This window comes from Apostichopus japonicus, chromosome 8 (genome assembly GCF_037975245.1).
Source record: "Apostichopus japonicus isolate 1M-3 chromosome 8, ASM3797524v1, whole genome shotgun sequence".
Taxonomy (NCBI): Eukaryota; Metazoa; Echinodermata; class Holothuroidea; order Aspidochirotida; family Stichopodidae; genus Apostichopus; species Apostichopus japonicus.
In genome coordinates, this window is record NC_092568.1 from 13,393,276 (window position 1) to 13,420,699 (window position 27,424).

General features: G+C 40.6%; 3 protein-coding genes across 3 annotated transcripts in view; all 3 read right to left on the bottom strand.

Moving 5' to 3' along the window:
* The window catches only part of LOC139970473 (uncharacterized), a 27,058-nt gene extending 14,095 nt beyond the window's left edge, over nt 1-12,963 (bottom strand). Inside the window, exon 1 of the mRNA XM_071976223.1 lies at nt 11,347-12,963. Within this exon, the coding sequence (XP_071832324.1) occupies nt 11,347-12,756 (1,410 nt within the window). The 5' untranslated portion in view covers nt 12,757-12,963. The remainder of the gene's footprint in view (nt 1-11,346) is intronic.
* Nucleotides 1,415-4,404, bottom strand: LOC139970472 (uncharacterized). Its single transcript, XM_071976222.1, has 2 exons — nt 4,129-4,404; nt 1,415-3,677 (listed from the first exon to the last, which is right to left on the bottom strand). The coding sequence occupies exon 2, from the start codon at nt 3,674-3,676 to the stop codon at nt 1,556-1,558; it is 2,121 nt and encodes a 706-aa protein (XP_071832323.1). The 5' UTR covers nt 3,677; nt 4,129-4,404; the 3' UTR covers nt 1,415-1,555.
* A 9,743-nt stretch (nt 12,964-22,706) lies between the features above and the next one.
* Nucleotides 22,707-26,739, bottom strand: LOC139970478 (signal recognition particle 9 kDa protein-like). Its single transcript, XM_071976234.1, has 3 exons — nt 26,503-26,739; nt 25,206-25,274; nt 22,707-24,281 (listed from the first exon to the last, which is right to left on the bottom strand). Exons 1-3 carry the CDS (start codon nt 26,572-26,574, stop codon nt 24,192-24,194), a joined length of 231 nt encoding a protein of 76 aa, XP_071832335.1. The 5' UTR covers nt 26,575-26,739; the 3' UTR covers nt 22,707-24,191.
* Between the last annotated feature and the right edge of the window lie 685 nt (nt 26,740-27,424).

The following is a 27,424-nucleotide window of genomic DNA, read 5'->3' on the forward strand; positions in this document are numbered from 1 at the left end:
GTCTATCGTGGGCCTGCCGAAGATCGAAAAGATTCTGTCGCAAGTCTCCTGTTCCAGAGACCATTCGTTGGGGTCTATATGCCCCCTGGATAGGGCGTCCGCCATCACGTTGAGCTTGCCTGCGATGTGCGAAGCCCTTAGGATCGTGCCGGAGTCCTCGGCCGCTGTTATCACCTCCCACGCGAGTCGGCACAGTCTCTCTGAGCGGGTGCCCCCCTGCCGATTGATGTAGGCCACCACTGTCGTGTTGTCGGTGAAGATTGTGGTTATCGTTCCCTGTACGTGGTCGTTGAAAACTTCCAGGGCTCTTTTGACCGCCATCATCTCCAGGATGTTGATGTGGAGAGATGTTTCTGTTTGGGACCACGTCCCCCATGCTGTGCGATTGCTCCAGTGAGCTCCCCATCCGGACAGTGACGCGTCCGTCGTTATCGATGTCATTGGTAGCTGTATCGCAAAGGGTACCCCTGAACTCCAGTTGTTTGGGTCGAGCCACCATCGAAAGTGTTGTGTGACCTCCTCTGACCTGTAGATGAGCGTTGTTTTGTCTGGGTCTGTAGGGTCTGCGGACCTCAGCAGGTGCCGTTGCAGAGGTCGCATGTGTAGCCTGCACAGTCTCACTATATCGACGAGGCTGGCTATGAGTCCCAGGGCCCGGAGCCATGTCCCCGTTGGTGACCCCCGGTGTGCCAAGATCTGTTGTGTGGTCGCCTTGACTGCCGCGACTCTTTCTTCTGAGGGTCGGGCTACCCCGGTGGTGAAGTCCAGTATGGCCCCGAGGAACTGGATCGTCTGGGAGGGTGATAGCCGTGATTTCTTCTGGTTCACGATCCAGCCCAGTTCTTGAAGGGTCTGGAGCGTTTTGTGGACGTTGTTGGTTGCTTCCGATAGACTGTTCCCTGCTACCAACCAGTCGTCTAGATATACGTAGAGGGTGACCCCTCTTTTTCTGAGGTAGGCGACTACTGCTCCCGCGACTCTCGTGAAGGTTCTGGGAGCCGTGGCTAGGCCGAATGGGAGCGCCCGGAACTGGTAGTCTTGTTCTGCGTACCGGAACGCTAGGAATCGTCGGTGTTCTTTGTGTATCAAGATGTGCAGGTAGGCGTCCCGTAAGTCTACGGTCGCCGCCCACATGCCCTTTCTGAGTAGGGGTAATATTAAGTTTAAGGTCTCCATACGGAAGTGTTTTGGTCTGATGTGTTTTGTGTTCAGGGGTTTTAGGTTTAGAATGGGACGCCAGGTGCCGTCCCGTTTTTTGGTCAGAAAAAAGGAGGACCGGAAGAGTGGTCCCGTCTCTTCCGGAACTCTTGTAATTGCCTGCTTGGCCAGCAGGGCCAGAATTTCCCCTTCTAGGGCTAAGCGTTTGACGGGGTCCGTGGGTGTGAGTGTCTGCCTTCCTCCGCCCCCGAAAGGTGGGCTGGAGGAGAATTCTATTTTGTACCCGTGTTTGACTGTGTCCAACACCCACTTGTCCCCGCCAATAAATTCCCATTGCTGGGAGAAGTTTGTTAGTCTCCCCCCCACCGGCGGAATGGCCGCGGTGAGGTGGGCACCCCTAGGGCTGGGCGGCGAACGCTGGTCGATTGGAGGAGCGGTCACTGTCCCGTCTGGTCGACGTGGAGCCTCTGCCTCCTCTGGGGGCCCAGGGGCGGGTTGGACGGAAGGCTGCCCCCCGGCTTCGGCCTCTGAGAGCTCCTCTGCTCATAGATTTGGCGGGTGCTGCTCTCGTTCCCCTAGGTGCTCTGCTCTCCCTCGGGCGGAAGGGTCTGGTTCTCTGGGTAGGTGGGGGTCGGAATTCTGATTTGGCCAGAGTCTCCCTTCGGGCTACCTCTTCCTGGAGTTTCTTTTGGAAGCAGCCCGCAAAAAGGTCTTCCCCGAGGATTGGTAGTTCCAGCATTCTGTCCTTCGCCTCCGTCGAAGGCCAATGGATGGCGGAGACGATGTTTTGTCTACGGGCCTTAACGGACCTGGTAGCGACCCTTGCAAATTGATCGTACGCGAGTCTGACGAGGGGGCCCAGCAGCAGGAGGAGCTGGCCCGCTTCGTCCCTGGATACTTGGCTGCTGTCCTCAGGGAGCTGTTGGTGGTGTCGCATAAGGACTTCGGCTGATAGCATTAGTACCGATGCGAACTTCATGCCCGAACGGGCTGCCATGTCCACCTCTACCAAAAGCTCTTCTAGCTTCCTCTGGTCCGGGGTCTTGAACACGTGGGTGGATGAGGCCCCTTGTTCGGCTTTTAATCTCTCCTTGGCCTCCTGGGGAATGGATGGGCATCTGAATAGATCCTTCCATGCCTCGTCAGGTACCCTGACCGCTCTATCTGCCCTGGCCGGGAAGGCCGTCCACTTGGTCTTGTTGGCAATGGCCTCAAATCTGTCATAACAGGTTGCGTCTACTGGTATGGTAGTTTTGGGCTTATATGACGCTTCGCCGGTCGCCGTCAATTTTGATACCCGGCCCGCCTTCTGCGGTTGCGTCTCGGGTTCCTCGAACCCCAGGTGTCGTCTGAATATGTCTGCCGCCCGTGTTATTAGCTCCTGTGGGAGGGCTCCTCCTGTCACGGGTGCTTCCTCCGGTTCGTAATTGTGACCAAAGCTGTCCTCCATAGGATCGTAGTCGAGAGGATCTGGATCTATGGGCTCCCCTTCGTCCTCCAAGCCGGAAAGATTCACCGACGCTCTGCAATCCAGAGCGTCCGGGTCCGGGGCCGGTTGCGGGGCCATGGTCGATACGGGGCTGGTAGGGCCCGGTGCCACGTCGGCTACCGTGGACGTCCTTTGCTCCAGCAGGGGCCGTAGCAGGCCGGTGAGTTTGGAAAGCCAAGCTGGTTCCTCTTCCTGACGCCGTCTCGGGGACCGGCGCCTCCTCTTGGATCTTCTGTATCCATCGTCGGAAGAGTCCGAGGACTCGTCGGAGATTGGAGAGTATCTCTTCCTCTCTCTACGTCTTGGGGATCTTGTATGCGACCCCGATCTCTCCCTTCTGGGTCGGCGGGAGGACTCTCTCTCCCTACTTTCTCGGGCCGGGATCTCCGTCGGAACCCGCCTCTCCGGCTCCCTGTCCGGCTCCCTGGAACGGGACCGGCTCCGTCTCCGCGTCCCCTCGGTTGCTCTCTCTTTAGGACCCGAGCCTCCCACGGCCGGGGGGCCGCGCTCTGTGGGTCTGTTTAGCTGCGGCCCGGACTGAGACGGAGTCTCCAGCCCGGCCGAGCTGTGCCTCTGCTTTGGAGGTCTTTTCCTGGCAGGAGCCTTGCCTTTGCTCCTGCCCTTCCCTCTGGCCGTAACTGATCCGGACGTAGCCGGGGCCGTTAGGGGAATTCTTTCTCTTTCTCTTTCCTCTCTCTCTACCTCTTTCTCTCCTTCGGCCCTCTCCTGGCCACTCTCCTCCACCTCTCTCTCTACTACTCCCTCCTCCTCTCTATCTCCCGTTATTCCTGGAACCTCCGGCGCCCCGATTGCGCTCGGGATCGAGTCCAGCCTTCCCTGGAGCTTGCTACGTAAGCCCTCAAGCCACAGGTCGATGTCCTGCCACTGAGCTGGTGTAAACTTAATACACACCAGGCAGGGGTCTCGTCGAGTGCAGGATCTGCATTTTGGACAAAGGTCGTGTTCGTCCCAGGCTCTGCCTGGGCGAAACATAGAGCAGTTGATGCACTTCAATGGATTGCGTGACATGCTGAATAACCGGATTAAGGAAGATTACTTCTTAGTGATAAATGAACAACAACAGAAGCTTAACGTAAGAGGGGAGAACTAGGGAGGGAATTAGGCTTAGGTGGAGCGTAGCGTAACCTAGCAACGGTAAACAAGGTAACGCTACGGGGTGGCCTAACATGAAAATGCAAGCTGAAACAAAAATGAGAGAGCGAGAAATACATACGAAAAAGAGTGAATATAAGTGAGCAATATGAATCCCCAAAAGGGGGACGAGAGAAACTAATTGGGGGAAGAAGCTAGTAAACAAGCTAAGAAAACACAATAACAACAACACGCTTTAGCGTGGGGAGGAATAGGGCGGGAACCTAGGCAGTTTCGCGGAACTGCTAACCCCGCCGCAAACCAACCCGAGGAGGAAACGCACTACGAAAACAGTCCCCAAAACCCTCCCTTTTTGATAAAAAGGATACTTATCGGTCAGGAAAGGACTGTCAAACTTCTAAAGATCCGAAGCTAAAAAACTTCCGGCGATCGTCGAAGAAAACCAAGACAATTTTCCAAGGAAACTATCCACAAGAAAAATATGCGTGTAGGCACTTGGAATGGTAGAATGAAAAAGGAGGAGGGACCGGAAGGGGGGTCCGGTCATAGAGGGCGCACAGTGTTATTTATTTACCAGGACTTTATAGGCACGGTAGAATGAGGTGCTAAGGTTGTGAGGAGACAGGTAAGCGAGGAGCGAAGTAAATTCACATGATACAATGCTGTTGTTAGAAATACACAGAAATTGAGAGGTGTGCATCTCGGAGGTAGGAAAAAAATCATGGAAACCCGAGAATTCGCGGGAAAAGCTCATGCATGTTTTAATCCTTCAACAGTTTATTGTATGACTGTTATGAGTTTATGATTGTAATTTACTGTTAGATTCCTAGATTCAATAAATCACAAACATTAACAGAACAGATCATTAAAACAAAACTGCCACAAAGTTTCGGTTAATTAATAGTAGTCAAAACTTTAACTACTTACTAAGTTTACTATACATGTTTTTACAATTTAACTCAATGTACAATAATACCGTAAAAAATATTTAACCACTAGCTGTACGTGCTTCTAACAAAACACAACCGGATCCAGATGTTGATACTTTCCTTTTATGTTGCTAGAACAATGGATAATAATAAATATGCAACTTGGGTTGTCTCCATAAATTACTACTTAACGTGCAGGTACAGTAAACAACAGTAACAAGGTTGTACCTGGAACCAGATCTACAGGAAACTTAAACATTCATGACTTCTCAGAAACCCCAATAAAAATGTTTAACCTGACCCACACCTCTGCTATTCCAAAGTTGCTAGTTGGTGATAAAAATAGACTGCTGCGATCTAGCCTCTTATTATTATAGTCATATTAACTGATTCGGAAACAAAATCTGCCATTGTCAACAAATAGCCTTTTTTATCTCGTGATCAGAATCATCCCTATATATACTAAATGTTCCTCCCAGTTGACCTTTAACCTACAACGTACAGTACTGAGTTAAATACTTCTCTGTGACAACAAACAGTGAATTAATCACACAATCTGGATGAGTGGCACAGAATGTTTTCAGAGAGTGGGTGTAATGTTTACTAGGCATGCCATTCCTGCTAGGATGCTGTGGTTTTTGCCCTACCAGTCTAGTCATCCTGCTGTAGTTAATTCCACGAATGCAACTATTATAGAACACACAGCTGTCAGTTCTGCTGCTGCTATGAAATTATGATAACAAGTGTTCATTATCAGTCGGCTACGTGACGAAGAGCATGTCACACTTCCAAGCTGTGCCCTGACAAAGTTTGAGGCACACACCAAATATCTCAAAGGAGGAAGGACTTAGACCACAATTTCAGGATATAGAGCTTCCCAGCTTTATTAATAGTAGATTTTAAAAAAGCCTTGTGGAAAGGGCTACATGTTTCTAAACAACAGCTAATACATGATGATCTAAAGTGGGCCAGCATTAACCTTTGTAAACATAAAGATTTCTTGTTTAACATAATGAAGGATGGTGAAAAGGATGGATTGTTGATGACACATCAGCAGAGAAGTAAACAGAACATAGAACATGATCTAATTTGGGCAAGCACGTTCCCACAGTTTAACATCACAACAACTGTGGGAATGTTTTCTGGAAGACAGGATTAGGCCTACAGCACTACTGTACTTAAAATATCATGAAGTACAGTTAATCTAATGGAATTCCGTGAGGAGATCCATCAAAATAAATGTTTGAGCAGTATTGTTACTAGGATTTTAAAAGAAAAATTTTGCATCCGCTCAGAAAAACTTGCGTCCCTGCAGTCCTCCATGAAAACATGCAATTTAAAATATCTCTACAGGAATACACTATAACTAAAGTAGCTATCTGAACCCTGACAAAGCATTGGCTAACAGTGCGTAAAGGAAGCCTATAGTATATAATATACACGAACAAAATCAACTGATGAACCTGTAACTAATATACAACAACAAAATGACTGTCAAATTCCGAGGCGGGAAACTTTGCCCTAGACTAGTTACCATATATTCATGATGGCTTAGATATCATATGCAATGCAAACTATTGCATGGTATACAGTACAACTACTTTACGTAACGTCTGTCAAAATGTCATAGGCTCTGCATACTGTACGCTGTGAATGTTGGAAATCAATGTAAAGAAAAACAGTGCCTAGAGAGAAAACGCAAAAGTAAAACTACTGCACTTTTAACTGATTTTATTGAGCCCCTTAAATTTTGTAGAAAATATTACTAGTTTCAAGTTTATTAAATTTATTAAAATCCAGTGTAAATACATGAAAGTACATAAATAGGATATGACAACAGTTATAAAGCTTGAAATAGCATGTTATATGTAAAAATAATAAATCAAAAAGTTAATAAAATAATTAAAGTAGGTTTTGTGGAACAACACCCTGAATAAATATGACAGCCCTATAAACGAAAGAATTTTGAAAACGAACAGTTCGAAACTTTGACATGATTGTCCTATTTCTCAAATTATAATTGGTCTTGTTGAAGAAGTGATTTCAGCTCATTACTAGATCTCAATGACACAAGAACATGCCCCAAAAGGCTTAGTACTTGCTCGCAACTTTTATGAACCCGTCGTAAGTTCCCATTGCAGTATGTAAATAACTGTTTACGCAATGTCGTTTAAAAAACTCAAGCTTTCTTTTGACGATGTATGAACTTTGTACACACACACAAAAAATAGCTGAAGCACATGGTAAAAAGAGACCGCAAAAAAGTCTGCAACTACTACTAAGAAATTAATGAACATTTTACTAAAATAGCAATTCTCTATATGGAGAGAAAACATAAAGCGAGATGAAAAATCCCTTTCAGTATCAGAGATGTAAGCATCCCACAAAATACATAAATTGTCTCCACACATAACATTTTGTGATCACAACAATGATTCAAAATATTACGTGATATTCTTAGAAACAATTCAACTACAACTGCACACCATGATCGCTTTTTGTCGAAATGCGTTGTCAACAAGGCCTAACGATATGCTATTTGAGCGCACACGTGATAACCTACTGTACAGCACGAACTTCACTATCTCTAACACAGTGGAAAGTAACGTTACAAATAATTAATGTTAAACAACATATTTTGTGCTCATTGGGCACTACAGATGCAAGAATGTTTCTTGACAATGGGTAAGGGACTAATACCAATCAGATCACAGGAAATTTGAAACAGCATCATTGACTATTTTTAGCATGAAAATCTCTAAAAAGGAATGTTGTTAAGTCTGTACCTTGCGGTTGACTGCTATGATTTTTTTGAAGTTTTGTTGCTTTGTAAAAGAAAGATGTTTATTCACAAACGTGTTTGTTATCTTTTGCATAGGCCTAGTTGTGGGTTTGTTTATCAAAAACAATTCCAAGATTTTGCATTCCTGGCTGAAACATTAGTCCTGGCGGCAGAATCCTGCGCTCCTAGCAATGCTGCTTGAGGTAATTTGTTTTTAAATAATGTTTCCCTCTTGACAAACAGTAGTGTCAACCTTTGGTTAAACTTTGACCACCACCTCTTATAGACTGATTGTATAATTGTACAGCATCCACACAATATGTAAGAAATCCTGGCCCAAGTAACCCATCATGAAAGTTCATCAGGGCATTTTTTTTTCTCTTTTTTTATGAATGACTGATTACCAATCTAGATAATCTACTTGGATAAACTACATGTACAGTATCCAGGAACCAATAACTTTGTAGGTGCCAGTAATGCTCCCATCTCAGCATCTAAATCCTCAACATTGATACTAAATGAGGAAGATTTTAAGGATGTGGAAACAGAATTAATACTTAATATGGTAAATTGTAATACATCTTCTAACTCTGCACCATAGAACAGTAGCTATGTAGTTCAGATGATTGGAAAGTTTTGCCATCTCATTCTTGTGAGCTTCGTAAAGGGACATTTTCAGAGGACCGATTAGTTAGGATTAGTGTTATTGGTGATTGTTGTACCAGTGTTTAATACATAGACAATAATTTGTATAGTTTATCATGTTCCAGAGGGAAGCATGAGACTTCCAAGGACATTGTTTCACCATGATATTGTAGTAGAGTATTACATGGTGAATATTAGGATGTACAGTGTAGGTCGCTCAGACTGTGGGAGCATATCCTGATGGATCTTATACTGTGAAGCATTCACCTACCAACTTTTCCTTAACAGTGCTATAATTCATTAATATATGGATGTTTAAAGTATATGTATGTAGATTTAAGCAGGTTCTTCATGCTTCACAGCCGTTAACTTGCACACACACTTCCAACTAGAGCCCCTGTGCCTTCCCCCTGTGGACCCCCAAATTATGAAATTATTGCACACATCGAACATGGACATTCTGGGAATACATGTCCAAATTCATGTTAATGAATTTTTTCTTTTAAAGCCAACATCCAGAAACAATAAAGCGAATTTAAATAGTCCATATAAATTGTAATATGTCCCATACATCACAGGTGATTAATCAGTCATGCTGTCACTGTACAGCAATCACTTGATATTTTTTTATCATATAATGTAACATGGTACTTTTACTTTCATATCGTTTTTAGCTTGAGTGTTTGTTCGTCCCGTACATCACGCTGCATATTAATTATGATATAACCCAATTAATGTAATGTTAAAATTTTCTTATTTGTTTGTAATAAAGTGTTAGTTATATAAACCAAAAAAAAGATTCTGGATTATGTCTTTCTTGTAACATTGAGACACATTTAAATCTCTGAAAAGTCCCGTACGTCACAGTACAAATAGCCTGGACCTGCCCAGTTACAACACAAGTTACACAGGCTCTCTAGTGGATAAGCAGTTTGCTAACAGTTTTATTTTATTTTGATTTCAGTTAAAACACAATCAGATGTTGCTTGATTCTTTCAAGTAAAGACAGATTTTTTTCATTCCACTAAATATACAGTATGGGGGGGGGGGTCAGCTGATGTACAAGAGTTCTGTTTGCCATTCTTTAGCGAAGATGGAGGGCAATCAAACTTACCACTTAATGAAATAGTCAAGTTAACTGCGTTTCAAGTGTGCGAATACGTTCATACAGAGCATGTGTTAATGTAATTGGAGCATGCAAACTTTACTGTTATATATATTCATACGTGAGCAATATGCATATAAGGCACAAAACCACATGAAAACATCTACAGTTCCTACAATCGTAGCTGAGGGCTTCGATTAAAGAGGTCAGGTCCAGCAATGTACAAGTAAATCCAGCATGTGAGGTTCTCAAAGTTCCCATTTACAAATGAGCCACTGTGCACACTGTGTCACACAATAATTAATGTAAATGTGACAAGTTCAAATTTGTAAACACATTATTGCAGAAAGGATGTATGTGTTGAAGATTAACTAAATTGATTTGTATGAAACTGAAAGTATAATTTTTATCAAATTTTCAGTAGGTCGATGACATTATATACTGTACATGCAGTAGTTTTGTACATGTAACTTACCATTCATTTCCAACCTCAGAACTTTCGGCTGGAATTTATGTTATTCAGTGGGCTTAACAAAATCATTTTCCCTGAAGAGTAGACATTGCAAGAGGAGTAACTATACCCTATTGAATATAGTGTCAAACAGAATCCACTGATACATGTATAGTCTGGTAAATCAACAAGACATTTTGGGGACAACCTGCTTCAAAGTGCTATACATGTCCACCAGTCAAGAATCATAGCTGGAAATAATCTAGACAAGAAATGCTGAGGCCATCACCAGCCCTTCTAGGCTGACAGTAAATATTTTGCTGAACACATGTCTTAAATGATATCCTACATTTGATAAACCAAAATGTTGAGGTACACTAGTGCAGTACCTAATTTTGTTTTCACTTGCTCATACTGTACAGTATGTTGAAGCAAGTTTTATAAATTGCCTTTCAAATTATATATTATTATTATTATATATTATATATTCCTTAGGGGAGTATTGAAGTTGGAATAAATTTCACAAAGATTGAAGTTTGTTATGAATATTGAAGTTTGTACTGTTGAAGTGCATCTAATTGCAATATGATTTTATTTTATCACAACATTGGACTTGTGGGGAAAAAGAAAACAATTTTCAAATATCATTTTCATAGATTGCATGTAACTATAGGAAATGAGGCAATGATTTGAAAGCAGTTCAGTAGGATTTTCACATATAGGCTAAAACGTTCACCTGTTTTAATACATGTAGGCTTCCAGGCAGACACTTGTGTGATAGTTTAGGAAAGGAACAAATATATATGGATGGGGAAAAAGAGGGGTAGTCCGAGTGCCATCCTTTCCTATTGTGGGGGCTTAAAATGCATAATTAGGGTTTATTACGTATTATTAATATCAAATATGGGATGTGTTGTTCACTCCACCTCCTCATGATGTCGCATTTTTCATCAATCTGGTGGCCAATAAATCAATCATTTAGCCAGACTATTTTGGAACACGGGAGAATAGCAAAAGTGTTGTCCAAACTTAACACTTAGGGAATTTAAGTTTAAATAATGGCCAAGTATAATATGACTTTTCATGGTATCATACACTGTAGGCTCTACCCTCTGATATATCTTCAAATTTTAGAGGGCGAGGGGTGGGGGGGGGGGGAGAACAAAACATTTGTCTGCTGTCCAGCCTTTGAGGGAGAGTCTCCGCTACTATGAGAAAGAATTTGTTTCAATAAGGGGCATAGATGCAAACTGGTGCTATAATTTCCATCATTTAAACTATATTTGTGTACATATGATTTGCATGCTTGTGTTATAAGATGAATACATGAATACTAAACTTCTGCTTAAAGTCATCTTTTAACACCTTTTCTTGGTTGAGAGGCAATACCTTGAGCTTTATTTCATTTTTAATGTCAGTTTGTTGAAACTTTTCTTTCAACTGAGTGAAAACATAGTTAATATGATTATTTTTGGAAAGAATTGTGGGGGGTTGAATGGGACTCAGAGAGAGCAGGGGGAGGGGTGCATTGGGCTCAGAGAGAGCAAATAAAATGTGCAACAAATAAGATTTAAGGAGAAAAGAAGATTTAGTTGCTCTTCATAATATTCCTTCTCTTGGAAATATGTTAAAAGTGTAAGGTCATTAATTAAACAGCGAAACAATTTAACAAACCTTTGTTCTTCCACTGACTTTGCAACCTGCAAGTTTATCGTGGCAACCCATCACAATTGAATCCATTGTTGAGATAAGTTGACCAATATTGGAACAGTTTGGTTCACTACCATCTGACCACGCAATGAGGTCACCACGAATTTCTTTGGAGGAGCCATCCTCTCTACCTCTAACAAGCTGTCCTGCCATAAAGTCACCTCTCTGATAATGTGATTTCATTTCTTCTAATACCTTCAGGCCCTGCTCTTCTGTAAGAAACTTATCTAGGACACAAATTCCATATGTCTGCATCCATTGGGTGATATAGTCAATAAGAGAATTTTTTAAATGGGGCTGAAGATTACCACTCACATTTACTACGGGAGACTCTCTTCTCTCTACAACTGGCACTGAATCTGCTGCAAGAGAACTAGTTGGTGAATCATCCCCAAGCATAAACGAACAAGACTTTCGCTGAATGATGCTCTCAGGCCTTTGGTCGGTCATTTCTAGGCTGTCACTACTGTTAACGTCAGAATTTGTTTCTATTGCATTCAAAGGGCTCAGTGGATAAGAGCTACTCCTTCTAATGTTTTCTGAAAATTGATCTGTATCCTGCTCGACAAAAGGATCACTTTTATGTAGTTTGCTGTCATGACTGTCTTTTAATTTACAAGGAACAACAAAAGGAGTTGAAATGGAACTGTGTAGTTGCCTGTGTCTTATTACGTCACTTTCTTCCATTACTGGCTGTGAAACAGAATTTGACTTAGATCCTGAACTATTTTCAAAAACATTGTCAGCAACGTAGTATGGCCCTCTGGAAGCTGTAAACACAGTTTGATTGGGAGAAAACCCTGCAGCTTGCATAGAAGCAGGATGGAGCATGGGTCTGGTGTTACTGTTAGCTTGGTCAATATTGTAGTTTACTAACCTTGTTAGCTCAGCTGGAGATTGGGAACTGAGACCACTATAAGTAGCATTGACAACTGGCCTAAAATCAGCCCTAGGCTGATTGAGCCCACAACCTGTGCTGAGAGTATGATTATGTGTATTACTAGGCCTAACGTTAGTACTTGTTATAGTAGTAGGCATAGGAGGGTTAAAATTAGGTCTGCTGGAAAGAGCGGGGCTAGAAAAGGTTTGATGATCAACACCAGTATGCGGGTTTGTATTTGTCGTTGTCGCTTCAGAATGGTCGCTAGGATCGTCCGTTTTCAACTTGCAGTTTCTTCGATGTGTCCTCCAGTGCTTTCTTTGATGCTCCTCACTACAGTACCATGCATGATGGCAACCGGAACACAGCTTCAAGTTGTGAATCGCGTTGCACACTTCGTAAGCACATCCCTGCAAGAAAGCCGAATTTGTGGCTAGGTTATACACGCTGTTGTTTTCTGTCATGGAGGAAAGCACAGTTGAACACTCCACCATTTTGCTGCGTTTCAAAATTGCCAGCAAGTAAAGTTGCGTAAATGAGAAGGGAACATTATGACAGTGACTTTAGTCACGTAGGCATTATAATGTAAAGTAACTTCTGAATTCCGTAGTCATGCGAAATGTAGCCTGCCGTGCGTGGTTTGCGAATGGAACTTTTTTTTCGTACTATGGCGAGGGAATTGGATGCGCGAGAATCTTTTGTACTTCTATCACATGGAACGCTAACAGTGATTAAACTTGCGATGCTAATGTAAAAAATGTATTACATGATGGTACTGTATCTTATAAGACTGGATATTTGTAGATCAAACCATGTGATTACAAGAAACAAGGAGACATATTAGGCCAAGTGGTCTGAAAGCAAGGGCGGCGGAACCGGGGGGGGGGGGCACGTGCCCCCCCCACTTTTTCTCAGGTTAAAAATGTGCCCTTTTTCTACATAAAAATTGAGGTGTCTCAAGTTAGCAAGAGGCCAGGGAACCAGAATGAACACTCGGGAAGGGCCGTTTCCGGCCATCTGAGGGGTTTGTAAAACCAAAAATTTTCTTGTACGCTCCGCGCCAACCGATGGTGGCGCTCCGCTCAGATAATCGTGCATACAACTTTGCAAATCCTGGCTACGCCCCTGACTTTTAATGAATTTCTGTGGGTCAAACTCAAAGCTATTTCGAATGGAAAAAAATTGTTAAGATATTAACAAGAAATAAACTCTAATTCGGAAGATTCCTACATTAGCATCTAGCATGATTTCACCTCATTTTGTCTAAAAAGAAAACTTGTTCCTTGTTTTGCACATTGGATATTGCAGTGCTAGTATGCATATTTTCCTTGAGGGGGGGGGGGGCGTTGATGGAGTGATGTGTATACGCAAATAAGATAATACAATAAGAGTTATAAGGGGTACTAAATATAAGGCTGCATCAGTCCAATCGAATTTCGGAAAAGTGCCCTTTGATGTCGGTGCCCCCCAGATTAAAAGTGCTTCCGCCGCCCTTGTCTGAAAGTGCCATATTGACTCCAAAGACGAGCATGGCTCTGGCTGTTACAAGTCAGTGACTATTACTGCTTTCATTGTACCAGACACGACAGAAATATTTTTTCGTCGGCAATACAAAATGTGTATTCAGCTGTAAATTCGGCTTCGATATTACATGTCATATATTGTTACTGACATATATTGCAGTTATATTATGAGGGAACGTTTCGTGAATAACCTGCTAAAACGAACTCCCTGAATCAGGATTTTTTTTAAGAATTCGAAACATTATCAGAGGTGCAGTATAATGATCAGGATATGGTGATGAGGGTGGAGATACACTATTATTCGCTTGGAATGTAGTGGGCCGACAAGGGGCAGAGCTCTACATTGTGAGGGTCCATGACAAGGTCGGATTGCCCTACGGTCGCTACTTAACCGACTCGGACGGCTATGCACTGCTTGGTTCGAGTCACATAAGCGTCACAAAATAGAGATGCCAAAGACACCGATTTCCTCTTGGTAACGAATGGTGTTAACTACGCGCCGAAAACTAAGCTTGCTTTATCTGTGCTGTTGATGTGTTCGGTTGGGTTCTAATCATGTGGTGGTGTAACAAATATAAGAATGCCAGACTTGTTCCTGATCTAAATTTGCCACTATATCAGCACTATTTACTTACTATTTACGTTAAATATTTCAAGCCTTAATTCTTAATCCTTAATCTCAATTATTGGGTCGGATATACAGTGGGCTGGAGGGGTCATATCTCCATGCATAGTTAACTTGTTAAAAAGCACGCCTTGGAGTACGTTGCGCACACACTTCACGTTACATAGCGGGCACATTGAAGTTCGTATTGCTTCAAATTACCAGTTGTCGTAACTCTGTCTATAATGGGACTTTGTGAATTGCGCAAGATGATCACCCCACCTCCGATAGGAGTCGGGGGGGGGGGGTTCTGTTGAGATATGTTTGCATTCAGCTGAGGAAGAATTAGACAACTACTACGGGTGTACTGGGGGACGGCGTCCTACCCCCCCCCCACTCCTTCAACAAATCGATATAGCTTTAAAATGTTGTAGTTTCACTTCATTCGTTTGTCCCACAAGGTGCAAACGGGTTTCAAAGCTCCACCAATATAATGAAGAAGTGATTCCTTTCGTGAACAGGGTTGGAGGTAATATGGCACTGAAATGATTGAAACTCACGGCCGTGACTGGTGCATTCTAAGGGATACTAATAAGATCTACACGCAAGAGGGTTGAAAATTACCACTTTCCGTTTATTCCAGTATAAACTCCGAGCAGTAAACTTGAAAAATAAATGTATATTTTCTCCGAATTGGATAAAAAGGGCAGCTCTATATGTAAATGCGTTTTGCTTTAAAAAGAAGTGTTCTAAAATTGTTTGTAGGGTTCAATGAGGCCGGGGGGGGGGGGTCTACGCTACCTCACCCCACCCTGAATCCGCACTGTGAACGTGACAAATAGAGTTATTCAGTGAACGAATTATTTTTACCTGCCATGTTCTAAACTAATGAAACAACCTTTAAACAATATAACGATTTTACCTGAAGAAACACCTTGTCTTTACAAACAACCGATTGACTACATCGTACCTTACTTATACGATTGTTACGTTGTACTGTATAGCATAGAGGGTTGCACATAACAGTAGTGCATGGGTTCCTCTCCCATACTACGGAAAAAATTCTTGGACTATGTGTTGATAAACAGTTTGTATTGTAGTGGGTAAACTACGAGCGTTTCGGCTCTGTTTCACACTCATAGGCCGCGCCCTCTTTACCATGAATCACGCCTTGTTGATATTTGCAGATATTTGCGCTATTGGGGTATACGATTAACAGGCTGGGGATGAGTAAATCCACCATGTTGGCATAGGCCTACTACCCAGCTAGATGTAATTTCATGATGAGGTCATTCTCCCTTCATTCATGTTGAGGTTATTCTCCCTTCTATTCATTCCCAGACATTTATTAGCGGCTTAATCATTCGATCTTCTGAAATTTGTACCCAGTTACTTCGTACCGTTTTTGTACCAACCGAGAAATTGTCACATACAGGTGAGATATCATAGGCCTATAGATGCATATTGACAAAACTGTTTTCATTTCTGCAAGATTTTGCATTAAAGAAATGGGATGTATCACAATATGAATACGCCACATCGACTCGTAAACTGTAACCTTCACACCCAATCCAATCTCAGAGCAACAGAGTGAAAAACAAAGCGTTTTGCTATCAGTGACCTGTTTGTATCAAGTTCATGATTGATGTATAACTTTATTTTGACAATATCAACTATCTCTCCTCTCATAAAAGCTACCGAGATTACTTTGATAGTTTTCTTTACAATTTTACGCATGCGGGGAGAAGGGGGAGGGAGAGGTGCACTCTCTCCAACACTTTTTGTTGCTGCAAGATAGTTGAAACGTAACTTTAATTATCTACATATTCATCCTTACGTACGCCAGATTTGGTTAATACTGAACCGTATAGTTACACGGCTCTGCTAATTATCTCATCTCCCTACATGTAATGTATAGGGAGAAAAGAAATTGTACTTGACCCCACATCAGGAATGTGAGGAAGTATGTGGGTGTGTGTATGTTTGTGAGTGAGTGAGCAAGAAAGTTAAATCTAGGTATGGGTATCGCTCGTTTTGAGAAGGCTGGACCTAAATTGTGGAATAAGCTTCCTGACAGCATTAAACAAGTCCAAAGATGAGGCAATTAAAACACTACTTATGCGTCAATGGTTCTGATTTCAGCCAGAATTTCGACCAGGTTTAACTTTTGTTTCGTTACTTTGTGTTTTATTTAGTTGTTTTCCAGCACGGCTGTGCACACAGTTTTCTGTAGTTGTTGTGCACAACAATTATTATTATTATTAAATGGTACGAAAAAGTGTGACGCACACTTCTCCTACAATGTATATCCGACCACGTTCAAACTTGGTAGGTAGGTGCCTGACCATGAAAGGTCGTGCCTGCGTGATACCTTTTAAGAAAAGTCACCCAGGAAAGAACCTGGGCACGAAAACCAAACAACCGAACGTGATCATCGTCAGGTGTGCATTACCATTCCACTCGTAAGGATTCAGATACTACACATGATCTTAGCCAAAACGCCAAGAAGCGGGTAATTGGTGACTTCATTGGCCAAAGGTCAAATACCCCCAAAACTGTTTTTAGCCATTATACATACTTAGTATGTTGGAAAAATTCATTAATACCACAAGATATGTAGAGAATAATAGGAATTTTTTAAATAGCACTTGCGTGGTTGCTTACGATCGAGGTCAAGGGTCAATGTATGTCAGAGGTCAAATTGGCCTAAATTGTGGGGAGATGAGATCTGCAACTCCATGGATTGCCCTCTTGTATATATGTTGCAGATGATACATGGAGATGCCGTCAATGTAGGCGTGGTTTAAATACATCGGAAACAGCTCGTGTGTACATCAGAGCCGTATATACCTCTCTGGTCTACACGAATTACACTGTCATGGGCGGGACAGTAGACTGTCACTCATGTTTGAAACCCATGACGTTTACATTTTCGAAGTTCACGTTTTCGCTCTGATGATGCATGTTACCACAATAGTATTGCCAAAAATAGCCGAAGTGTTATTGAATAAATGCTATAGAGTATTCCCTATTCATGGAGGAATGCCGTAGAAATCCGGGTACACTCTCAACAACAAACTTGTGTTATTCTAAAGAAGTTTTATAATATTATATTATATTAATTTAATTTCAATTCATGTAAATATATCTTCAAAACGGCGTTATTGTGTTAACTTATGGTAATGCTCACTAACTGCACAACAAATCATCAAGATTCATTTTAATTACCCCTGCCCTTGCCTAGAACACACACTAGCCTTTGTATGTAATTGATACCGTTATGTTACTCTCATTTGGCGGTGCGTATACACACTGATCGAATGGCTACATATTTTGGTGTAGGCATGTATTCCAATGTATACCTGACATATTCGATACTCGCAAATGGCCATATTTTAACTCTTCAAACAGGGACGCAGAAAATTATCACATTATGTTGTGACACTAGTGTAAGCTGATAATGTTTGAGCTCGTGAACGGAAGTTTAGTCTCTGTTATATACTGATACATTGCCATTATGTACAGTGACAATGTCATACATACAAACGTTAGGCCCATTCAATTAAATGGTTGAATTGTAATATTGCTTTCAGTAGCAATTGGATGAGATCATTTATGTTGATAGACTTTTATTTCTTTGGAACAGTTGCTTGTGATGTCACTCGAATGCTGCAGGTTATCTGTACATGTGTCTACAGATGATAATTGTGGTGATCAAAGACAGGTGAAGATGAATTTAGGGCCTAATTTATGCACTTTAACAACAAGTGCTAAATTACGTCACGCATATAAAATATGGGATACAGAGATATAGAATGCTCAAGTCGCAAAGAGTATAGGCTTTTTAATTTCCTTTTTTTGTATTTGATAGTCTTTGTGGCAAGAGTTACTGTACGTAATACAACTGCTCATATAATCTAGCAGTTAATAAGAAAAGCAAAATGAAGAAACACAAGTAACAACTTAACAGAATTAAGTTTTTGGTAGATTCACCTGTCCAAAGTGAATTATTGGCCCTATATGATACTTTTAATATTTCTGCTAAATTATGTTTCATACCTGACTCTTGGCCCGGCATATAGCAACAGGCGGGGTAGACGGTAATATCAGATTCAGCAAAAGCAAAAGTATATATACCCCGACAATGAACACAGAACAGGCGTTAAGCCAGCCTTCCTTGTGTATGTGAGGGGCCAAAACCAATGCTGATGTTGTCCCCATTTAAAGAGACAGGTAATTTTAAATTTAACTTCTGACGTCCGTTCTGGGAAGCGGTTTAGGTGCAGTTGTGTCCCCTACCGAACAATAATATATATAAAAAACGGTAAAAGGGTTAAAGACTCGATGCCTGTTTGCTGATGAATTTCGGAAAACAACCTTCCGAAGCATATGCAATGTTTCTTACTTCTAAATGCACTCTGACCAAGTGGGTATAATGGAGAAACGCTGCCGCCCATATCAGGCATGTTCATTACACTAATGTAACCTATGAAACTCGTATCGTCCACTTTTTTACCCAATTCAATGGAGGAAACGTCTGAAAACACCTGTTTATTCATTGCAATTGAAGGAAATGACACAATTTCGCAAGCTACATCCGTAAGACCGAAAGAAAGATATATATATATATATATTCAAGAGAAGGGACCTAACACAGGCTACGGCCGCGAAAGTGAAAGTGGTCCTACGCCTATAACGGTTGTAAACAAAACAGAGGGATTTGATTGGCGCATGATCTGTTGGGCGGGGCTTTGTAAATTTTGATGGAAGTTTGTAGAATCTACGGACTTGTTAATAAATCTGGCGAATTTATGCAGCTCAAAATGACATATAACTTTTTAAAAAATGAATATTGATATGGAAATTGCATATAGAACGATGTGATTTTCACTGCGCTTTTAGTGCAGTAACTAATTGGAAAGGTCGAAGTTTAAATTTGGCAACTGACATGTACTGAGACTTTAACAGCAACTTTTCAACAAGAAATAAGTTAAACTACGAATCTAAATACCAAGAGGAACTTAGTCAGACAAGATGTAACAACGACGTTCTTGTAAAGAACAAAGAAAAAACTTTAAGAAGACAATGACGAAGCACAGAAGAAGCTGACTGATCTTTTCCAGAAATGTAACAACATACCGGCTTGCAATAAGACCAAGAAGAAAGATATTTGGACCAATGTGAAAGAGTAAAGGAAAACATAGTCTTTTATGAAACAAACAAGAAATACATGGCATAGACATTAGACAAAGTTACACATTCGCAGCTTTCATCCATGATATGCATGTGAACTTGATTAAGTCTGTGAAAATATAATTCACAAGAATCAGCACAAGCATTTCAAAAACAGGAACATGTACAACAAAGTAAGGAGATAGCCGGTGGGTTGCTGGCACAAGAGGGGGAAATAATTGGAAAAGACTAACATTGATCTTCAGAAAGAATAAGAATATAAAGCAGATCACTTACGTCAGAATAACAAACAATTGCAAAAGAGGTTCTTAAATCTATAGGAAAACATTCGGTTCGCAGGCAGCAATACGACAACATGAAATACAGGATGCACGTGAAAGCTGATGGAATGTTTACACCGAAGCAAGGCAAAGGCATTTTGTCAAATAATGACGTGAAGCTGATCATGACGTCAGAGTGACGCAACTGAAAGGAGAACTGAGTGAGAAGACTAAAGAGCTGGAGGAAATGCGATCGTTGATTCGTTGATTGAAGAAAGATTTATACAAAGCTAACAAGGATTGATGCAACCCAAAAAGAATATAGAGTAAAGAGAAGTTGGAGATAGAATTACAGCAATGGATTCATCAAACTTCAGCTATGAAGAAAAACGATGGGAACACGATGAATAGAGCGATACATTTAAGAGAAGTTGAGCGTATGAAGACTCATGCAAAAATGAATTACATTCAAATGAAAAAGAAAAATATATGGAACGAGCAGGAAGAGTAAAGATTACAGGTCATCGTCGCGGACAAGGAGGAAGAACTGAAAAGAAAGAGTCGTGATTTGGCGGATCTTGAGAGTGACGTCACACCACCATCAATCCCAGAAAATACGCACACAGCTTGCGGTAATTAGACACTAGTGTACAGTCAGTACATACAGCTGCGGTCAATACCCACGGCACAGTGTACAAACGATAGTGATGGACATCTCAGTTCCAGCTAAATATAACAAGGTATCATGTTTCATTATTACACCGACGACTCCATGTTTGACGTTTCCATTTTTCCTCTCTCACTCGTGTATCTATATAAATACTATATATGGTCTATCATAACGCGTGTGTGTGTATGGACGCCTTAAACAATTGTACAATTGTGCTATATGGAACCAACTGTGGCTGGTCTTGAACTCGACCGAGTCGTCGGGGAACATGACGCATTTCGGGAAGGGGGCGACCGCCCCGCCCCCGAGCAAATTTTCTTTATGACATCGCTAGTAATTTCAAAAAAGACAATGCTTAGATGCAACTTACAAGGCCTGGGAAGTGTCATTTCCAGAGATCTGGGAGGCATTTTCGGCCAAAATTTTTACTGAACGCTTCGCGCCAACTCCTGGTGGCGCTTCGCTTAGATAGTTTGCCTACAGGCTTCGCCTTTCTCTTGGTAATTACTCGCTACACGCCTGTTCGAATTTGTAAAGCAAAGAGCAGATATAACATCATATCAGTGAGCATTGAATGCATGTTCCACGATGAACAGCCTCAAAAACTGTCTTTGTGTGTAGTCAAAGGCGTAGGAGCCCAATTGGATTTGGGGGCTGTAATGACTTGCCCGAAAAAAAAACCAAAATTTTTCGCGCGCCAAGCGCGCGTTCAACATATCGATGCCAATATCATATAAGCAAACATCGGTCATTACATTGCATGGCATCGTTTACCTAACGGTCCGTGAAAGTTGCACAGTATACCGCTGGATGCTAATGTAAACAACGAAATGTCTTATGTAGATGGAGAAAAAGCATACAGATCCATTTATGTCAAAACTCTCTTTTACAGTAGAAATGTCGACCAAGCTTAGAACTTTATTTTAATTACCAAGGAGATCATTTTTAGGCTATTCATTGCTATTTATTTTTCTTTCAGTAGGTGCCCGAAACAAATGGTTGCGGGGGGGGGGGGGTGCAGCCCCCGCCTCCTACGGGACCTACGCCTATGTGTGTAGTGTTCGGTTCGATATACCTGATATCGGAAATATCTGCTATTTTTCATTTCCTTCAATTATAAGAGGTTTTAATATTTGTCCACCAATAAATTAACTGTGTCTGAATTTTAGAAAATTTCCTGACCAACATTCTTCATCATACTTTCCTCTACTCGTGCAATTTTGACCTGTCTGTTAGGGGTTCAAGTAGGTTTTTCTATATTGGTTGTCCATAGATTGAATTTTGTGCAACATTATGGGTATATATGTTTTGAAGTGATTTTATTCACGAGAAATGTGAATTTTCGAATTTTCAAACTCTCAACAAATAATAGGCTTAAAGCCTTGAAAAGTGGGGCTTTCGGATATTGTGGGCCGTTACGTAGAATTACCTACAAAAGCAAGGATCCATAGGACATGCAATGAGGTCGAACATGATGTGTGACTGGTGACAATCTTCAAAAAGGTTATGGATGGAAAAAAACTTTTGGGAAATACTTGGTTCTCAGGCAAAAGTGCACATCTGGTTGGTCATTTTCAAGGCCGAGAAGTGCCATTTCCGGTGATCTGGGGGGTATCAAAACCATAAATTTTCTTGTACGCTCCGCGCCAACCGATGGTGGCGCTCCGCTTAGATAGTAATTCGCGCCCCCGGGTTAGAAAATCCTGGATACGCGCCTGATATTGTATACAAGAATCCTGTTGCTTGTCAGGACAAATTTCATTTGAGGTCACCCAAGGTCAAACTTTGAAAACCCTTTTACATGATATCTAACAATGGGAATCGTGGATACTTCTCATACTATGGTGTGTATGCATCGCATTGAGTACAAGACCCTCTCTTGTTTTTGGTGGAGGTGTGTATTGCCACCTAAAGTAGACTGACCTGTGTTTATCATGTCATAGTGTAGTTGTACATCAAAATATTGTGACAGCTATTTCTGGTTAACTTCAAGCAAAAGTCTAGTGTAATGAAGTCATCGAAACCTCCATACATTTTGCATTCTGGTTTATATTGCTGCTCCATACCTTCCACTGTCGGACATCTAAATACCAAGTATGAAAATTGCAAGCATCACTCCAACACAATGATGTCATGATACCATCATATGCTACAGTAAAACTGTCATCAATCAGAGAATCTGAGAACAATAATGTAATGGTTATACATGGAATATTTATTATTGCTTTTGATATGATACTTCTGAACATGTCATTCACTATGTCTTTCATAAAACTAAATTTACCCAAAATGTATTGGGTTACATTAAATAGAGGGCGCTGAACAATATTATGATTTCCATCTTAAGCCCAAGATGAAATTCACTGGATGCAATTTATCAGTCAGACATAAATGCACAGCTGGAGTCAATAACAAGCACTTGAAAATCAAAGTTTATAATATCACTGAATTGGGAAAACCTCCATTTCTTTTTCATGTCATAAAACCAAAAGATGTTTGCCATCATAACAAGGTGCATACCTATAAGTATGAGGTCATTTCAGAAAAACCACCATCATCAACAATAACATTTCTGATAAACCTTAAACACAAAGAAATCTCTTCCAGCACCTTGTATTTAGTACTAAACTATGTGATCTACCACACAGTGTGCTATGTTACACAGAAATCATATCGTGGAATCAGAGTCCACTGCTACAGATTTAATGCTACAGGAAGCTCTCCAAGACAGAACCTGGTCAGAAATCTCCAAAACTTCAGTCTGTACCATACTACAATCCAATGACCAATACTGTGAAATGACAATTGCTTTATTGCACCTGAGCAACTGTGATATGCCTAGTACTTACACAAATTAGCCATTGATTCACAATACACTAGCCATTCTATCCAACATTAAATGTTGGATAGAATGGTTTTAACACAGAACAAGCATCATTTGCTCAAACTTAGAAACTATTTAAGTGTCTGTGACTTTTCCCTATTCAATGAAACAAGCTACCTTTGATTAGCTATTCACCTTTTCAATATATTAAAAGCAGCCGCAGCATGGAAAACACATTATCTTCTTGGTTAAATAATTTGTATGTTAAAGAAAATGTTTCTGCAGTTCATGCACCTCTGATACATTCATAAACTTACACAAGACAAATGACACTTCACTGAATACCTGCATAATTACAACCCATCAGAACAAAGATCTGATCTATTGTAACTTTTCTTATGGTAACATGGTTATAACATCTTACTGATTTGCAAGGTAGCTTAAAATATGTCAGAATACATATTTTCCCCCAACTCTGACAATTTAAAACTGTAAATCTTACAACAAAGTGTTCAAACCATTGTCCAATTCTTACTGAATTGTGCACCTTCCAGCTTTCAACGTGAAGTTCTTGTCACAAAATATTGAGATGTTTGCATGACAATTTTGTCTCTCTTTGGAGTTGCCAACAAAATTGAAAAAAACTTCAGTTCTCCCATCAGAGAAGCCCTCAACTAGAATATCCTCTTCTCGATCTAGCTACTTTATCCTTTTCACACAGATGAAGTTTTCCTTTTCCAAAACATCTTTCTCACTGCAGTAACAACCAATGGTTTCACCGTTCCAAATAACGTTGACTCCTTCAATGATATCTGTACCGATGTACTTTAGGCATGGAACCAGTCTGTATGGAGGCTACTTGGACACCATATTCCGCATTAATTGGCTCGTCAACTTTTCAAGTTTCTTCAGATCCTGTGCATGTTCAGTTCTGTATAACAGGCACTAAAATGAAATAATGTACACTTTTGATCATCTACCATAAACTTATTACAGAAAATAATCTTATTATGGCAGTTTTTATGATTGTTATAATTCTTTTTTCATTTGTCAGTACTGTACCAAAATTTAGGATAATACAGTTCAGAGAGGTAGATGAGAAAATTGCATAAAGTCTAAAGGTGAATAAAAATTGTTAGCAATACCATGTCATTTCATCACAATTATGGAAATGTATATCATGCAAACAAATAAGATGTCCTATTGGAACTACTTGATTGAATCACCAACAACCTTAAGAAGTTGGCCTTAACTTTACAATTTTGGATAGTTCTGCAAAAGTAAACTATGCTCACCATTTATGGGATGAGCTAACACGTACCACATACTACGGCTGTCAGCTGCTTGAACAGAAACAAGGGCATTCTTCATATATACTTCTGAAACCAACCTTGCTTTCTTATGCACAGGTAACCATATTGTTACTTGCAACTATCCATAGGAAATGTTCTTGTTTGTGAAGGATATATATGTTAAGGAATTTTAGTCTTTGCTAAATGGAAATAATCCTTTTTCTTCCCATATCCCCTTAAATTTTGGCCTAACTGTGATAATTTGTTTCCTTTTTGCAGTTTATATTTCCTTCCAATTGGACAGTTTCTGAGTGAAAATGTGACCCTCTCATTTATTGGCACTGAATTTTGGAGAGTGAAAATTATGTCTTGATTTTTTTTCATAATTTAAGTAAACTTAACTCTCAATGAATCTTAAATGATGATAAAACAAAAGCCATTTGTTTGGAACTGCCAATTCCTTGATGAATACAGAGATAACCCCTGATCACAGATAACTTGAACAGAGTTGTTAAAATATTACTTTCCTCACTGAAAGCAATGTAACAGCTTCTTTCTTAATTAAGTAACTTCTTACCACTTGATCGTCTGTAACCTTCACAATGAGTTTGCCTTCACAGTGTCTATACTTCGTAACTACACGAACCTGAAAAACAAAACAAGACATTTCATATTTATGATTGTTTTATGTTTAGCCCCAAGAGCAGCTACTGTAACATAGAAGGGAGGGGGGAGGGAGGACTCTAGTGAACTTTCAATTTTAACTGCAAGATGACACATAATGGAAGTGGCACCCTGGTGAAATTTTTTTAAACTGTATGGTGAGATTTTGAAAGGGATTTTTCAATGATGTTTACATCTTTTTCAATTTTTATCATGCAACATCCTGTCCTTAAAAAGTTTCAATGAAATAGGAATGATAAAGATGCACTGTCTTGACAGAATGTGACAATGTACTTGTTGTTAGACTGAAGTAATTCAGTGTGAAACAGCTTCAGAATATCAAGTAAAGGTTGTCTTTGCCATTTCCATGGGACCTTGTTGAGGTTATACTGCTGCTATACTGTGGTTATAAAAGAGACCATATATACCTTATATAAGGTAATGAGATCTTCAAAATAAAATAAAACTGTTAGCAAACTGCTTATCCACTAGAGAGCCTGTGTAATAGAATGTGTAAAAGTAAGTTGGCCTGACGTTTCGATCCTAGCAGGATCTTCTTCTGAGGCTAAATGAAGAAGCCTCTGAAGAAGATCCTGCTAGGATCGAAACGTCAGGCCAACTTACTTTTACACGTAATGAGATCTTGCAAGCATCTTCTGTTTTTAAGTAATGGAGAATTGTAATGCTGTAGCACACAACTTAAAATACAGCTTATACTTAGCTTTAGTAAGTGAATACATTGTCTTCATATGTTTAGCTTTCAAATTCATAACCAGTATAAAGACTAGAAATCAAATTGTAAACATAAACATTCTTACCAAGGTTAAAGCAGAAGTGGTGAATAATCTGAGAAAGGATTATGATGCTTTTGCAATTGATCAGCACTTCAGACTTTTTCTATTCTACAATTGTGGCCTGTACCACCAGTACTAGTATAAAAATTAATCTTAATTTTGCTGCAGCAGGCTGGTTTATCTCTAAGTTGTTGTAACCAAGCTAAGTCTTCCTGAAATATTGAGACACATTCAAGTTGCCCAGATTTCTTTGCAATCTTGTTAGTTATTGGATTCAAAGTTAGCAAGTTTCCAATCTCTTTGCTCTCGATAATATAGAGGTATACAGTGTGGCTTAAGTTGCACCCAGTTCGAGTCATAACAGTTAGGCTAGGCCTGCTTGTTGTGTTAGGCTAACTTCCATATGTAACTTATTACCCGAGATGGATCTTGCAGATATAACCGTTCTGCGGCTTTAGCAAACTCCTCAAAAGATGCTATGTACGGCATTTTTCTCTTGAAATTCTGCCTCTCACAGTTAATATAACGAAATGTAATCACTATAACTGTTAGGTTGATTTCACGTTTATCAATGTTACGTAGCCTAACAAGTAACACCTGCAATACAATACGTTTCGCTGTCAACAGTGTCGAACGGTGTTAGTCTCACTTTCGTGGTCCTGTAAACAGCTGTTGCTCTCTCTCTCTGGTGTGCCATATGTGCAAAAACAAAATCGCTCCAGGTAAATGAATAGCGGTAAATGAATAGCGCTGCGGTAAATGAATAGCGTGGTAAATGAATAGCACTGCAACAACATAGGGTTTATACCTCAACTTTAGCAATTACGAAGCACATACACAAATTCATATAAATAAATGAATTAAGATATGTCAACGTATGTGTATTCCACTGACAGACAACTAACAACTACAAGAAAGCACACTCGAGGCTTTAGAGTTTATAACTATTACTTTTTCACTTGTTTGGCCATTAAAATTTCAAAGTGGTTAATTTTTCACTTTCAAAGATGAAAAAGAAAAGCAGAAGACCACTGACTCTATTGTTAAACTAGATATAACAGATCAAGCGGTTTATTTACTGCCATGTCATTGGAAATGTGTAAATTAATCCCTGGTTCCAGTAAGCTTTGTTGATAAAAATAAAAATAGAGACGAACTACAAATCTCCGCCAAGGCGTTCCGACACATTTCGAGATTTCTAGTTCTATTTCCCAAGGGTTAGGAAGCCAGCAGATGTTCATTTGAAACTCTATCCATGTGATGATCCTGGGTGAATGCCTGCTTGACACAAAACGTTCTATTTGTGATGAGTGCTCAACAGGGCCAGGCATTACTGACG

Bases quoted from the DNA above. Each gene is read 5' to 3' on its own strand.
- LOC139970472 (XM_071976222.1), bottom strand. From the start codon at position 3,676: ATGTCACGCAATCCATTGAAGTGCATCAACTGCTCTATGTTTCGCCCA.
- LOC139970478 (XM_071976234.1), bottom strand. From the start codon at position 26,574: ATGCCGTACATAGCATCTTTTGAGGAGTTTGCTAAAGCCGCAGAACGG. The intron at 25,275-26,502 runs GTAATAAGTTAC...TTTGTTTTTCAG, and splicing joins ATCTGCAAGATCCATCTCGG to GTTCGTGTAGTTACGAAGTA. The intron at 24,282-25,205 runs GTAAGAAGTTAC...ATTTCATTTTAG, and splicing joins AGGTTACAGACGATCAAGTG to TGCCTGTTATACAGAACTGA.